This window comes from Rhinoraja longicauda, chromosome 11 (genome assembly GCF_053455715.1).
Source record: "Rhinoraja longicauda isolate Sanriku21f chromosome 11, sRhiLon1.1, whole genome shotgun sequence".
Lineage (NCBI taxonomy): Eukaryota > Metazoa > Chordata > Chondrichthyes > Rajiformes > Arhynchobatidae > Rhinoraja > Rhinoraja longicauda.
This window is the reverse complement of record NC_135963.1, coordinates 43,649,272-43,663,232: the sequence shown is the minus strand read 5'-3', so window position 1 is coordinate 43,663,232 and position 13,961 is coordinate 43,649,272. Positions and strand designations below refer to the sequence as shown.

At 41.1% G+C, this 13,961-nt stretch overlaps 1 protein-coding gene across 2 annotated transcripts in view; it reads left to right on the top strand.

Moving 5' to 3' along the window:
• Nucleotides 1-6,588: 6,588 nt before the first annotated feature.
• The window catches only part of dnajc6 (DnaJ (Hsp40) homolog, subfamily C, member 6), a 94,576-nt gene continuing 87,203 nt past the window's right edge, over nt 6,589-13,961 (top strand). The window contains exons 1-2 of one of the 2 annotated variants that reach the window (XM_078407505.1): nt 6,589-6,741; nt 7,383-7,476. In XM_078407505.1, the coding sequence (XP_078263631.1) occupies nt 7,446-7,476 (31 nt within the window). In that variant the 5' untranslated portion in view covers nt 6,589-6,741; nt 7,383-7,445. The remainder of the gene's footprint in view (nt 6,742-7,382; nt 7,477-13,961) is intronic. The other variant, XM_078407506.1, reaches the window with a different exon arrangement.

Below are 13,961 nucleotides of genomic sequence, written 5' to 3'. Positions count from 1 at the left end.
TGGCCGTGGTCGTCGGCAATGCTGACTCTCCACGGTCGTACCTGGTCAACTACGAGGGCACCGTGTACCGTCGTACCCGCCAGCACCTGATGCTGGTAAACGAGCCTGCACCGCCTCCCGCGATCCCGTATTCACCTCCCGTCCAGTCCGCGGTGCCTGATGTGCCTCCTGCTCCGGTACATCCGCAGTCGCCCCAGCCACCTTCCCCTCCCTCGCCTGCGCGTGCATCGCTTCCCAGTCCTCCTCCTTCCCCTGGTTCCCCAGCCTCTGTACCCGCACCCGTTCATGCTGCTCCTTCGACCGGAGGGGATGGTGGGTTGCGCACCCGCTCTGGGAGAGTGGTCAGGCCGCCTGTCCGGTACGGTGTGTACGAGTAGTCTGCTTGTAGTTTGAGCCTAGCGCATGAGCCGTGGTCACTTTGTTTCCAAGAGGAAGGATGTAGATCAGTGCATGTTCCTTTAACATAGTGACCTCACCACTACTAACCACTCCCCATTGTCTCTGGTATAATTGTAACTTCCCCACCTCCAGCTCGCTCTCTAGTGCCAGTGATGACCACGGACAGCTAGGGCATAATGTATGTGTAGTGTCATTAATAAACTTATATAGTAAAAGACTCTGCCTACGAGTGGCATCCTTTTACACTTTCCTCTTGCACAATAGCATCAGAATGAATGCTTGTCCCCAAATCTTTTCCTCTAAATTAGTTTTGTTCCTATATCTGCAACATTTCAATATTTAGATTATTTTCTCAAAGTTACCAATCCCTTTTAGAAAGTGTAGAAAATATTCTCTCATTACATCTAAGCTCCAAAATTGGACTTCCACAGTGCAAATAGCTCAGATCTCATACTCAGAATTATTTTGTTGACTTTATTAACCTGGGTCTATAATAATGCTGCATGGATTTGCTTCTCAATGCTGAAAGACAGTATTCCAACACCGACAATTACATATTTTAGATCTTTAGAAATTATCACTACAATGCAGCATTCTGCAAGGTTCAAGGAGGTATCCAAGTGCCGCATGAAGAGCATTTCCAAAGCATCGCTGGGGTCCATCAGCCACAGTTTTATTTGGCATCCTGTACTTTAACAGATATTAATATTAAACACCACTCATTCTGGTTTTAAATGTACACAGAATATGTAGGAAGGAACTGCAGATGCTAGTTTATACCAAAGATAGACACTGGAGTAACTCAGTGGGTCAGGCAGCATCTCTGGAGAAAAATGATGGGTGATGTTTTGGGTTCCCTTCCACAGTGGGGCAGACACATTGTGTAGGAAGGAACTGCAGATGATGGTTTATACCAAAGATAAACACAATGTGCTCGAGTAACTCAGTGGGTCAGGTAGCATTTCCGAAGAAAAAGGATGGGTGACTTTTAGGGTCGGAACCCTTCAGGTGTTTCATACTGTTGTAAAAATGCTTGACGGATTAAATAGATGTTGCTATATCATTTTTGCATCTGCTTTTTTTAAAATTAAGGCTTTGAAAACTGGAGTTAATGTGGTGGTGAGTGCACATTCAGGAGGTTGGAGTAAGGACAAGGTGATAGTGCAGGGCAACAAAAGGGGTAATAATAACCAGTTTGTCAAGAATAAATAGAGCGGAGAAAATAAGTGTTTGAGTCAGGGTAGGGAAAAAATGGAAAAAAGACAATTGAAGCCGAATTAATGCTGCGTTTGTAATAAGATAAAGAGTTAGCAGCAGAGCAAGAAAATGAATTGGTACAAACTAATAGCCATTACAGAGATGGGGTTGCAAAATGACTTCTAAGAAATATTACTGGATAGTTACATTTAATAGAGAAGGGGAAAAGGACCCTTCATCACAAAGGACAGGATGGAGATTGCTCAGCGAAAGGATCATAGCTTGGAAAAGTGGAAACAGTGGAAGAAGCAGGAACAGTTTTGGTTGACTCTCAGGGGCAGTTAGTGGAACTGTTGCCCCCAGCAACCACCGTTCAGTCCTGACCTCTGATGCCTGATGGGTATTTGTATGTTCTCCTTGTGATATGGGTCAATATGTTATTACACAACTTTCTCTTTCCTTGTCAATACATTGGCCCCCCTCTGCTTAAAAATATGTACTAAACTGAGCCATTGGATAGATCTGAAGTTGAAACCTGAGATTCCCTAAATATGGGTGAAAGGTTACATAGGTCATTATGGAATAAGTCACATTTTCCCCTCATTACAGTAATTGGATTGCTCCACTGTGTACACCTAACACACAGGTGGCATGTGACATGTGTAAATTGTGCATAGTGTGCAAGTAAGTGGAAAACTCTGTGGAAAATAATTGGTATGTGGGAAGTATAAAACATATTAACTATATGATTAGAGTAAAAAATGGTTTGATGGATTCTGTGGTCTGTAGAGTTCTGGTCTGTGCTATGTGTTATTTGGAGCTGTGCTATGTGTGATTTTATGAGTATGAGAACATAATAAATGATATATGAAAGGGAAAGGCTACAATGTTAATATAAAAAGCAGTGAACCCAAGGATTGGAAATATTTCAGAAGTCAGCAAATGAGAGCCACTGTATTGAGAAGGAAAGGGAATGTTGAATAAGAAATAGACAATAGACAATAGGTGCAGGAGTAGGCCATTCAGCCCTTCGAGCCAGCACCGCCATTCAATGCGATCATGGCTGATCACTCTCAATCAGTACCCCGTTCCTGCCTTCTCCCCATACCCCCTCACTCCGCTATCCTTAAGAGCTCTATCCAGCTCTCTCTTGAAAGCATCCAACGAACTGGCCTCCACTGCCTTCTGAGGCAGAGAATTCCACACCTTCACCACCCTCTGACTGAAAAAGTTCTTCCTCATCTCCGTTCTAAATGGCCTACCCCTTATTCTTAAACTGTGGCCCCTTGTTCTGGACTCCCCCAACATTGGGAACATGTTATCTGCCTCTAATGTGTCCAATCCCCTAATTATCTTATATGTTTCAATAAGATCCCCCCTCATCCTTCTAAATTCCAGTGTATACAAGCCCAACCGCTCCAGCCTTTCAACATACGACAGTCCCGCCATTCCGGGAATTAACCTAGTGAACCTACGCTGCACGCCCTCCATAGCAAGAATATCCTTCCTCAAATTTGGAGACCAAAACTGCACACAGTACTCCAGGTGCGGTCTCACCAGGGCCCGGTACAACTGTAGAAGGACCTCTTTGCTCCTGTTTAGTGAGAAGCTGAAACAGACTGTATAAGCATTTATTGATATGTAAAAAGAGATGTGTTAACTAAAGCTAATATTGGACCTTTACAGAGTGAGGCAAACAAAGTGTGTTAGGCAGTAAAGAAATGGCAAAGAACTGTAATAAAATTAAGGCTGACACAGGAATTTTATTTTTCTGCAGCTAGTAGTTGGAATCTGGAATGCAGTACTTGGTGGAGGCAGGTTCCACTGTGACATTCAAGAAGGAATGGGCTAAATTTATGGCAAAGAAATATTTGCAAGATAGTAAAGGGGCTGTTGAAAGGGGCTAGTAAATTGAACTAGTGAGTTGACCTAATAGAGAGTCAAGGAAGACAAGATTGGGTGAGCAATTTCCTCTGTGATTTTATGATACCAGTAACAGGAGTGCAAAACAGGTACACCAAATTGAAGGGTTTGTTTTGCTGATGAGGTGAGATTATGCAATTAGGACTATTTTCTGTAAATTAAGGCAGTGAGAGGTGATTTATTTGAAATGTACATCATTCTTAAGGGGATTAATAGGGTCAATATTGATGACTGATGATTCCACTGAATGGGATGTCCAGAAACAAGATCATGGTCTCGAAATGAAGGTGCACAATTTAGAACTGAAATGGGAAGAGATTTTTCACCCTGTATCTTTGGAACTCTCTACTTTGGAGGGCTGTGGAGTCTCATTTGCTGAACATCTTCAGGATAGAGAACAATATTTTTTTTGTATAACAAGGGAATCAAAGGACTATGGGGTATTGCAATGTGGTGGCTCTGAGCATAATGATTAGTCTTGATCTTTTTGGATGTTGGAATGGACACGATAAGCCCATGTGTACTCTATTTCTTGTGTTCATATGTTACGGAGGGATTATGTAGAAACAAAGTCTATATTAGTGTCTTTTGGATTCGATTTGAATCTAGCCTCAATTTTCCTCAGTCAATTTTTGAGGTGCAACATTTCTTCTATTCTTTTATTTTTAAGGCCAAACGCATTTAGTAATAAAGGAACAGAATTGACACTAACAACTTAATTATTGATCAATAACATCATTGGTTATTTGTGGAAAAAATGCATTTGCCCACACTTGCCCCAGATTCTTTATTATCTTTGGTTAACAAAAGCTTTGAGATAGTATTTGCACATCAATTGCTATGTTTGGTTTAGAGATGCAACGTGGAAACTGGCCCTTGTATGGGGTGCTTCATTATTATCCTTGCTCGATAATTCCCGAGGTCAGGAACGAACCCGAGTCTCTGGCGCTGTGAGGCAGCGGCTCTACCAGCTGAGCAATTGTGTTACCCTCATTCATCTTCTAATTCCCCGGCGGTTTTACGTTGTCTGTAAGGTACAATGGGATGACCGCCACTTGCTTAAATGAAAGCAAATTCAACAGCACTGAAGCTCAACTCTATTCATGACAATGCAGCCCTCTTCAGTGACAGCTCCTTCCATCATTCCAAGCTTTCATTCACTGCACCACCTGCACATCTGAGAAATGAACTGCAGCAAACCATCAAAACCTTTGGTGATTTAAAAGGATATGATTGCAAAATGTACAGGAACACCACCACTTGCAAGGTACTTTCTAGGATTTGAAGTGTTTCACCATTCATTTAGTGTCATCGGGTGTTCATCTAAAACTCCCCTATCAAAAATGAGAGACACTTTCAATAGAGGTTCAAGAAGAGAGTTCCCCAGCACCGCCTCAAAGGAAAATAGAACCTCATAAAAAAAATAGAATCATACATCAATAATGGAAAGATCTCCTAAATCTTTTTACCCATCTTGAGCCCTTCTTCAAAGAGTCAAGAAATCGAGGCAATTGTCATATGAAACAATGAAATTCTTACTTGCCACAACATAACAGGCCTTCCACACAAGTCAAGTCAAATTTATTTGTCACATACACGATGTGCAGTGAAATGAAAGTGGCAATGCTTGCGGGTTGTGCACAAAAAAGAATTACAGTTACAGCATATAAATAAAGTTAATAAGTTACTATTAGTGTCGACAAAAATTTAGTCTCTGGGGTTATAAAAGTTGACAGTCCTGATGGCCTGTGGGAAGAAGCTCCGTCTCATCCTCTCCGTTTTCGCAGTGTGACAGCGGAGGCATTTGCCTGATCATAGCATCTGGAACAGTCCGTTACTGGGGTGGCAGGGGTCCCTCATGATCTTGCTTGCTCTGGATCTGCACCTCCTGATGTATAGGTCCTGCAGGGGGATGAGTGTAGTTCCCATGGTGCGTTCTGCCGAACGCACTACCCTCTGCAGGGCCATCCTGTCCTGGGCAGAGCTGTTCCCAAACCAGACTGTAATGTTGCCGGACAGGATGCTCTCTACAGCCCCAGAGTAGAAGCAATGAAGGATCCTCAGAGACACTCTGAATTTCCTCAATTGTCTAAGGTGGTAAAGGCGCTGCTTAGCCTTACCCACCAGTGCGGCAATGTGCGTTGCCCACGTCAGATCCTCTGTGATGTGGACTCCCAAGTATTTAAAACTGCTCACCCTATCCACAGTAGACAATACACATAGATAATGTATAAGAAACAACAATTCAGTAAATCAGTAACCCCAATACTCATCAGAAGGACATTGGTAGTTCAAGAACACAATTGAGAGCCACTTTTTTAGGGCCAATGTAGGATGGAGGAAAGTTGTGGTCTTACCAGCAATGGCCATATTCTAGGAATGAATTTAAAAATGGCCTTACTTCTGGTAAAATGAATCATTATGCAGGTATCTCAACACTCTCAATTCTAAGGATGCAGATTCCACATGTCTGAAATAGTTTAGCCAAATAGCTGAACCACACTTGACCACTCCATTTTAAATTTGCTCTGCCTTGCTAAAGTTGTTCATTTTTATGACATAATTTCCGTTTCTGATTCTGTTACTGAATGTGCATAGATATTGGTTGAGGTCAGTGTCATGTTCTGTGGTGCTAGGCAGGGTTGGCAGGCAGTCTGCCAACACTCACTGCCTTGGACTGGTATACAATGAACGAGCCATCATAACTGTCCCAAGCATGAGTCAATGCCTTCAGGAAAAGTGACAAAAAGACTGATAGATATTTTTAAAAGATTAAATGGAAGAAACTAAAATAGGAAAATACATTTCTTTTCATCTAGTACATTTTGATAAAAGCAGACGCAGGATTCGGTTACTTAAATAAAAGTGAAATGTATCTTCGGGACTAATGATGCAGGTTGATTTTAATTGAATCTGTCGGGCATTGTTGTTTTGATGTCAAGCGCCTGCAGTTCCAGCATTGTTTCTCATGCCATCTGTGCGTGGAGATGTTTGCTTCCTGTGCTGCTGTACGGTTCTGCCTACCAGCTCAGGGCACAATCACGTAACAGTGCTGTGCATCAGCAGTCCCAGATTATTGGATGGAATTGGGGTGACCTTTGACTTTGATTGCATGTGAATGACAAATGAAAGGTCAGCAGTTTAGAAATCCAGTTTGGCTTCCTGCACTATTCAGCAGCCGATCCTGGGCATGAAAAGATTTAACAACGACTGCAATTAAAGGTAGGGAATATGACTACTAATTAGTTCACGGCACTAGAGATAAGATGACAAACAAATTCTACTAAAGGTTTCAGAAGTATTTCGAAACCAAGCAATTAATGTTCCAAAATATTATTTAAAAATGCAAAAAAGCCTGCACTATGACATCGTCAGAAGGACAATGCTATTTTTAAACTTCTGTGCCAAACGTTTAGAATGATCAAAGGCTTTGAAATCCTTTATATCACAAAAGAAGAGCATTGCTAGAGATTTTATTTTTGAATGCTCAGATCCAACTCTCCTAGCTGTAATTTTCTTAATTTTTTAAATGCTGAATGAAATTTGTATTTAATATGTTAAGTGATAATTTAACATGGATTTACCAGTCAATTAAGTGCAGAATGAATTTATGTGCATTTATTCCATTTTATGCCTATTAAATGTCCATTTGCTGCAAAGCCATGGAATGTACAGCTTTACTGCACAGAGCACCTCCATGCAAAGAGATAAGAACAAATTCGATCTGTAAAACGGAATCCTTATTTTGCTTCCAAGCAGCAGTTTTATTGCATTGGTAAGAGTGCACACAAGTGCTTTTCATGCTAACAGTCATAATCCCTTTCCTCTTACTGTTTTTATTTTCTTCTGCATCTGCCTGGCAGGCCGATGGAGATTTAAAGCTAACTACAGCTAGCAGAAGCAAGCCTGAAGCCTACTGGAGACAAATGTGGAACCAAGAGAATACAAAATTAGAATGTAGGTGAAATACAAAATCTATTACAGAAACAAATGTTCATAATGCCTGGAAATACTCTAAATGACATGTTAACATAATTAGTGTAAGAAAATAACTGCAGATGCTGGTACAAATCGAAGGTATTTATTTCACAAAATGCTGGAGTAACTCAGCAGGTCAGGCAGCATCTCAGGGGAGAAGGAATGGGTGACGTTTCGGGTCGAGACCCTTCTTCAGACTGATGTCAGGGGGGGCGGGACAAAGGAAGGATATAGGTGGAGACAGGAAGATAGAGGGAGAACTGGGAAGGGGGAGGGGAAGAGAGGGACAGAGGAACTATCTAAAGTTGGAGAAGTCAATGTTCATACCGCTGGGCTGCAAGCTGCCCAAGCGAAGTATGAGGTGCTGTTCCTCCAATTTCCGGTGGGCCTCACTATGGCACTGGAGGAGGTCCATGACAGAAAGATCAGACTGGGAGTGGGAGGGGGAGTTGAAGTGCTCAGCCACCGGGAGATCAGGTTGGTTAACGCGGACTGAGCGAAGGTGTTGAGCGAAACGATCGCCGAGCCTGCGTTTGATTTCGCTGATGTAAAGAAGTTGACATTTAGAGCAGCGGATACAATAGGTGAGGTTGGAGGAGGTGCAGGTGAACCTCTGTCTCACCTGGAAAGACTGTTTGGGTGCTTGGATGGAGTTGAGGGGGGAGCTAAAGGGACAGGTGTTGCATCTCCTGCGGTTGCAGGGGAAAGTGCCCGGGGATGGGGTGGTTTGGGTAGGAAGGGACGAGTGGAGTTACGGAGGGAACGGTCTCTGTGGAACGCAGAAAGGGGAAGGGATGGGAAGATGTGGCCAGTAGTGGGGTCCCGTTGTAGGTGACGGAAATGTTGGAGGATGATTTGTTGGATTCGCTGGCTGATGGGGTGGAAGGTGAGAACGAGGGGGATTCTGTCCTTGTTATGAATGGGGAGAGGGGGAGCAAGAGCGGAGCCTCATCTATAATGGAAGAGGGGAAGCCCCGTTTCCTGAAGAATATTAACATAATTAGACAAGTTTTACAAATAGTATGCAGGACATTATGTGTTATTGAGAAACTAGATTCTTAAAAATATTTCTTTAACCACTGCATCAATCTCGAAATTATGTAAAGCAAGTAAAAGTTATTCTGAAGCTGATATAATCTTATTGCTCTCTATGTTATTTAATCAGTTGCCATGTTTTTACAATTAGTGTAATGCCATGAGGGTTTTCTAACCTGAGATAAAAAACATGTTTTCATTTTTCAAATTCTTTAGTCAGCACTATGTCATCAACATGTTCAGCTTCAACTGTGAAAGGATTTAGGATTTAAAATCACAGAGCATATTAATATAACACTTAGATTAGTTTTCATCATCCGTAAACATTTGAATGTTAAAAGTATTAAACAGTTGATTTGTGGAAAAAGGCCATGTTCTCAATTTTGAAACATTAAGATTTGGAAATTATAATTAAGTCTGCTGATCTTGCATCTTCCATGTACCAAGAAGATACAGCTGCAATTAATCTCAAAGGTCATAAACTTGTGAAGTGCCTGAAATATTACACTTGAAACTGTATCTTCATTAAACCATCAAAAAATGGATGTATAAATAGTAGCTGTTATAAGTTGCAGGTTCGCTGCCTTGAATATTGCTTAGTAGCGAATTAATACAGAAATCCTCAATCCATTTGTAAACATGCATCCAGAATATTTAACAGTGTTAACAGGGAATGTGGGGTACAGGTTCTTTTTGCAGACTAAGAGAATATTAACTAATTACACTTAATTGTACCTATAAGCTAATAACTATAAGGATTATAACTTCAAAATTTGCTTCAGGCTCAGGTGAAATTAAAAGTATAAAGATACAGCAAATTCAGCATTTATACATAGAACAGAACAGTACAGCATAGGAGCAGGCCCTTCGGGAAGAGCAAAGGGCAAAATACAGAGTGCAGAATATAGTTTGTGGCATTGTAACGCACCAGACCAAAGTCCAATGTCTACAATGGGGTAGACAATAATTGGACAGAACCCTCATTCAGAAGCCTGAATACCGAAGGGAAGAAGCTGTTCCTGAGTTTGGTGGTGCATACTTTTAAGCTTCTGTATCTTTTGCCTGACAGGAACAGGGAGAAGTAGGAATGACCAGGGTGGGACAAGTCTTTGATTATGTTGGCTGCTTTTCCGAGGCAGCTTGAAGTGTAGATGGGGATCAATGGTGGGAAGTTTGGTCTGTGTAATGGACTGGGCTACATCCACAATTCTCCAATCTCTTGCAGTCTAGAGCAGTGCTGTTCCTTGAAGTACTGTTTTGTTTTTTTCTTATTTAAGAAGGATGGTATTTGCATAGACGATAACACAGTGAGTTTGATTAGTTACATTAAACTCTTGATTACCAGAATCAAACTAATGTTTTAAAAAGGTTGAGATGACCTGTTGGTCATGGTTTCACTGACCATCACTAGTCTCAGTTTAATTTTTTTTTTAATGGTGCTATTCAAGCTGATGTCTCTTGATCAATGGTCAAGGACTCTGGCTACAACGCAGCACCCTCACAGAGAGTCATGAATCAACAGAAATTTCTGTCTCAGGGAGATGTGAAGACTGTCTCCTTGGAATATATCAAAATGGAGAGTCAGATTTTTGTCTCTAGGGTCATTATGCATTAAGGGAACATGTAGGAACGAAACTCAGAGGTCAAGATCAGCCATGGTCTTATCATATGATGGGGTAGGCATGAAGGCCATTTGGCCAGTTTCTGCTTCTATTTTAAATGTTCATGTTATTAAACATTCAGCATTCTGCAGTTTTCATCGCGTGCTTCGCTGATAATTCCATTAATTTCACCTAACCTTTAGTGGTTGATAACAATAGAATCACAACATCTTTGATAGAAACATCTCCAAAAAAGGCTTACCATATCTCTCCCCTTTCTGTGGGTGGAATGTCACGTACATTAAGCACAATCAAGGAAGTACAACAAAGCCATATAACAATCATTTCCGTAGTTACAAATTTAATTTTATGGTTTTCTTGTTCACTTTGAATAACAAACTCAGTTTGTGCTGGAACATAACCACTAAATGGCACCAAAATGAGTAGTTCTTCCTTCACAATGTTAGTCAACAAATCAGAAACAGGCCCTTTGACCCACCAAATCAATCAATCACCAGTTTCAGTTCAGATGAGAAATTTCTGACTCTAGTAAATCCTCACCTGGTCCAGTTCAAAACTATGATGTATGAAGTCTTATGCCATAAGTCTGAAGTCAAAAGTCTTGATAATTCATCACATGATCTTTATCCACTGAACCATGGGTGAAACTGATCCTGTGCAATCAATAACCAACAACCAGCTTCCTTGTACAAATATAGGATTATCTAGTTCAAAGTGGTCTTTGAAACACCAGCATTCTGGATGATTAATTGATACCTTTTCCTGTGAAGTTGCAATGAAATGTCACCTTCATGTTCTCCTTCCAAACCATGTAATAGGTTTTTGTACACCTGCAACAGGATAAGAGTCATGTTTTGTCATGATGGCAAACTTTTGGATTGTGATTTGTGTTCTGTTCATGGATTCCAGCAATTAAACACCCTCACCCAGTAACAGTGTCTCACAGGAGGATGCACTGACTGGCAATTGACTCAGAGTATCAGCATCTGATTGTCTGCTCTTGTGCTCCTGGACACAGACTTGTACAGCCTTAGTTTACGTTCACCTCTGCACTCTGGCACAGGCTGACCAACAAATCCTCTTGGATTCATTACGTACATTTAATGTTTCACTCAAGCAACCACGTGTGGGAATTTATCACTTGTCCGTAACTAGTCACCAAAATGAAAATGTTCACTCACAGACATAACGCAGAGAACATGTTCAATGAATTGACTTATTTTAAAGACACATCTTGCCAGGTAAAAAGGATCAACAATTATTTCTTTCAAAAGTGAGGGGGGAGAAGGATGGAGACTGAAAAAGTCAAAACACTGGCAGCCCCAGGTAACTAAATGTTCATTATCTCAATGGTTAAATCTTTGCTTTAAACAGAAACCTTGATTTACAATCAATCAGTTGCTCATCTTCCATTCTCCATATGGAGTAACAAAACCATACAAGTACAGTTGATCCTAATGAACGAGAATATTGGACTCAGCATCAACTGTTCTGGGTTTTAGAACTCCCATGCAGTTTTGTGATTTTGCTATTGCAGAGGGCCTAGCATGGTGTGCAAATATAGCAGGAGATGCCCATGGCAATTGCAAATTCTTAAACCTGTCAGGTAGGTGGAACTACGTTCTCCAACACTACCTTAACCTTGCCCTCAACTTGGTGAACCTCTGTCAGCCTCCATCTTTTAGCTGCTGTTAAACTAGCAAAGACATATGTCTTTTCTCAACGATTTTCCTGCTTCTCAAAATCAAAATCAAAGCAAATGTTCCAGCTTTTCCTTGTTTCTTGTCTTTCCACACCTCAGGATGCCATCTAGTGCGATAGGTGGCAGACATTGGATAAATGTGTGTAATGTCCTCTGAATCCAACCCAATGGTTTTCAAACATCACGCATTTAGGCTCTACTGTAAACATTGGAATTTGTTTTGACTTCTAGGTGACTGACCAGTGAAAGATTTGGGACTGCACTTTTGAGGCATTTTCTCACCCCATTTTGGCCAGGTGTCAACAGAGTGTGCCCATGTTGTTCGATGGGCTAAGGCTTCAAGTTGAGGTCAGGGCTGCCAACAACGATAACTGTGATGTTAAATGGCAGCGTAGGAGAAGAATAACCAAGGTGTGAGAGGGCATGGGGGGGGGGGGGGGGGGGAGGCGAGAGGGGAACAATGGGATTGTACATACTGAATATCCCAGAGCTGCAGCAGCCTAGACTGTTTTTGTGAGGACCAGTGGAATGCTTTCCCTCATAAAACTAAATGTGATACTTGGCCTTGGTTTGTCTGTTTGCTCTGCCCTCACCTTCCATTAAACTGTTCACTGTATGCATGTGCACAGTCTAACCATTGTCAACTAAACATAGCTATCTGGAACTTATTGCAACATCAACAGACTGGATTCTCAGTAAAAAGGGGCTGCTTCAGATACCTTTAAATATCTGGAGATAGCTTGGACTTGCCATTGGGGGCATGGTGGTACAGCGGTGGAATTGCTGCCTTACAGCGAATGAAGTACCCGACACCCGGGTTCGATCCTGACTACAGTTGCTATCTGTACGGAGTTTGTATGTTCTCCCCCTGACCTGCGTGGGTTTTCTCCGAGATCTTCGGTTTCCTCCCACACTCCAAAGACGTAGGTTAATTGGCTTGACAAATGTAAAAAAAGATTGTCCCTAGTGGGTATAGGATAGTGTTAATGTGTGGGGATCGCTTGTCAGCGTGGACCCAGTGGGGTAAAAGGGCCTGTTTCCGTGCTGTATCTCTAAACTAAACTAAACTGAATGAGTTAATTGGGAACATGTGTGGCTCTCTTTGGTGCAACATTGTAGGAAAGCCAATGGTCCTAATTTGATGCTATTATTGTCCTGTTAATAACAGGTGAAAGCAGTTGCAATGTACCCTTCATGTTTAATTTCAACATCCTTAGCAATTCTTCCATTAATTATTTCTGATCCATATCCGAATCAGATATTTTCTGACAATGTACCCACAGTATCTACAAAAGAATTTATCAACAGAAATAATCAAAAAGGTTTCTGAAGGACAGTATGTACAGTATATTCTTGTTTTACTCTTTTGTTTTAAAGCAGTACGGTGTATCAAGTCGTAGCACTTAGTTCTTAAGAATAGTTTACTCCAAAGCATGCATACAACGTTAACTAATATACAGGTCAACCCAAGGTTCAAATCACGCTAACATTTTATTTTTTAAATATGGTGCTTGACTTTGGCCAAAAGTGATTTTTTTAAATTCGTAGATTTTGGGATTCCAAATTTTAAATATTTACAGCTTTCTTCTTATTGGATCTATCCAGCATTGTACAATTCCCTTCTGCGGTTCTGTTTGATTTTCGTGTTCAATGTGGTGTCAATTGAAAGGCATAATTCTCTACTTTACCATTCCGCTGTGCTAAATTTTGCTCCATCAAAGATTGTTTTAAATTATGAAACACAGCTTAAAAAAATACTCAAATACATGTAATGAGACAAAGATGAAGCATAAAGTATAATGACATCTTCAGTGTGATCATCAGAATTAGGAGTAGGAGAAGGCCACTAGCCGCAAGTTGCAGAAATAGCGTAATATAATGGGATCTCGATTCCAAATTCCCATCCACCTGGTAACTTTTTATCCTCTCGGCTCTCAAAAATGTATCTACCTTTGCATTAAAAATATTCAAAGACTCTGCTTCCACTGTTATTGCAGGAAGAAAGTTCAAAAATCTCACAGGTCTGAGAGAAAACATTTCACCTCAGTTCTAGCTTAAGCAGATGCGCCCTTACTTCCGAACTTCGACACTGGTTATAGATCCTG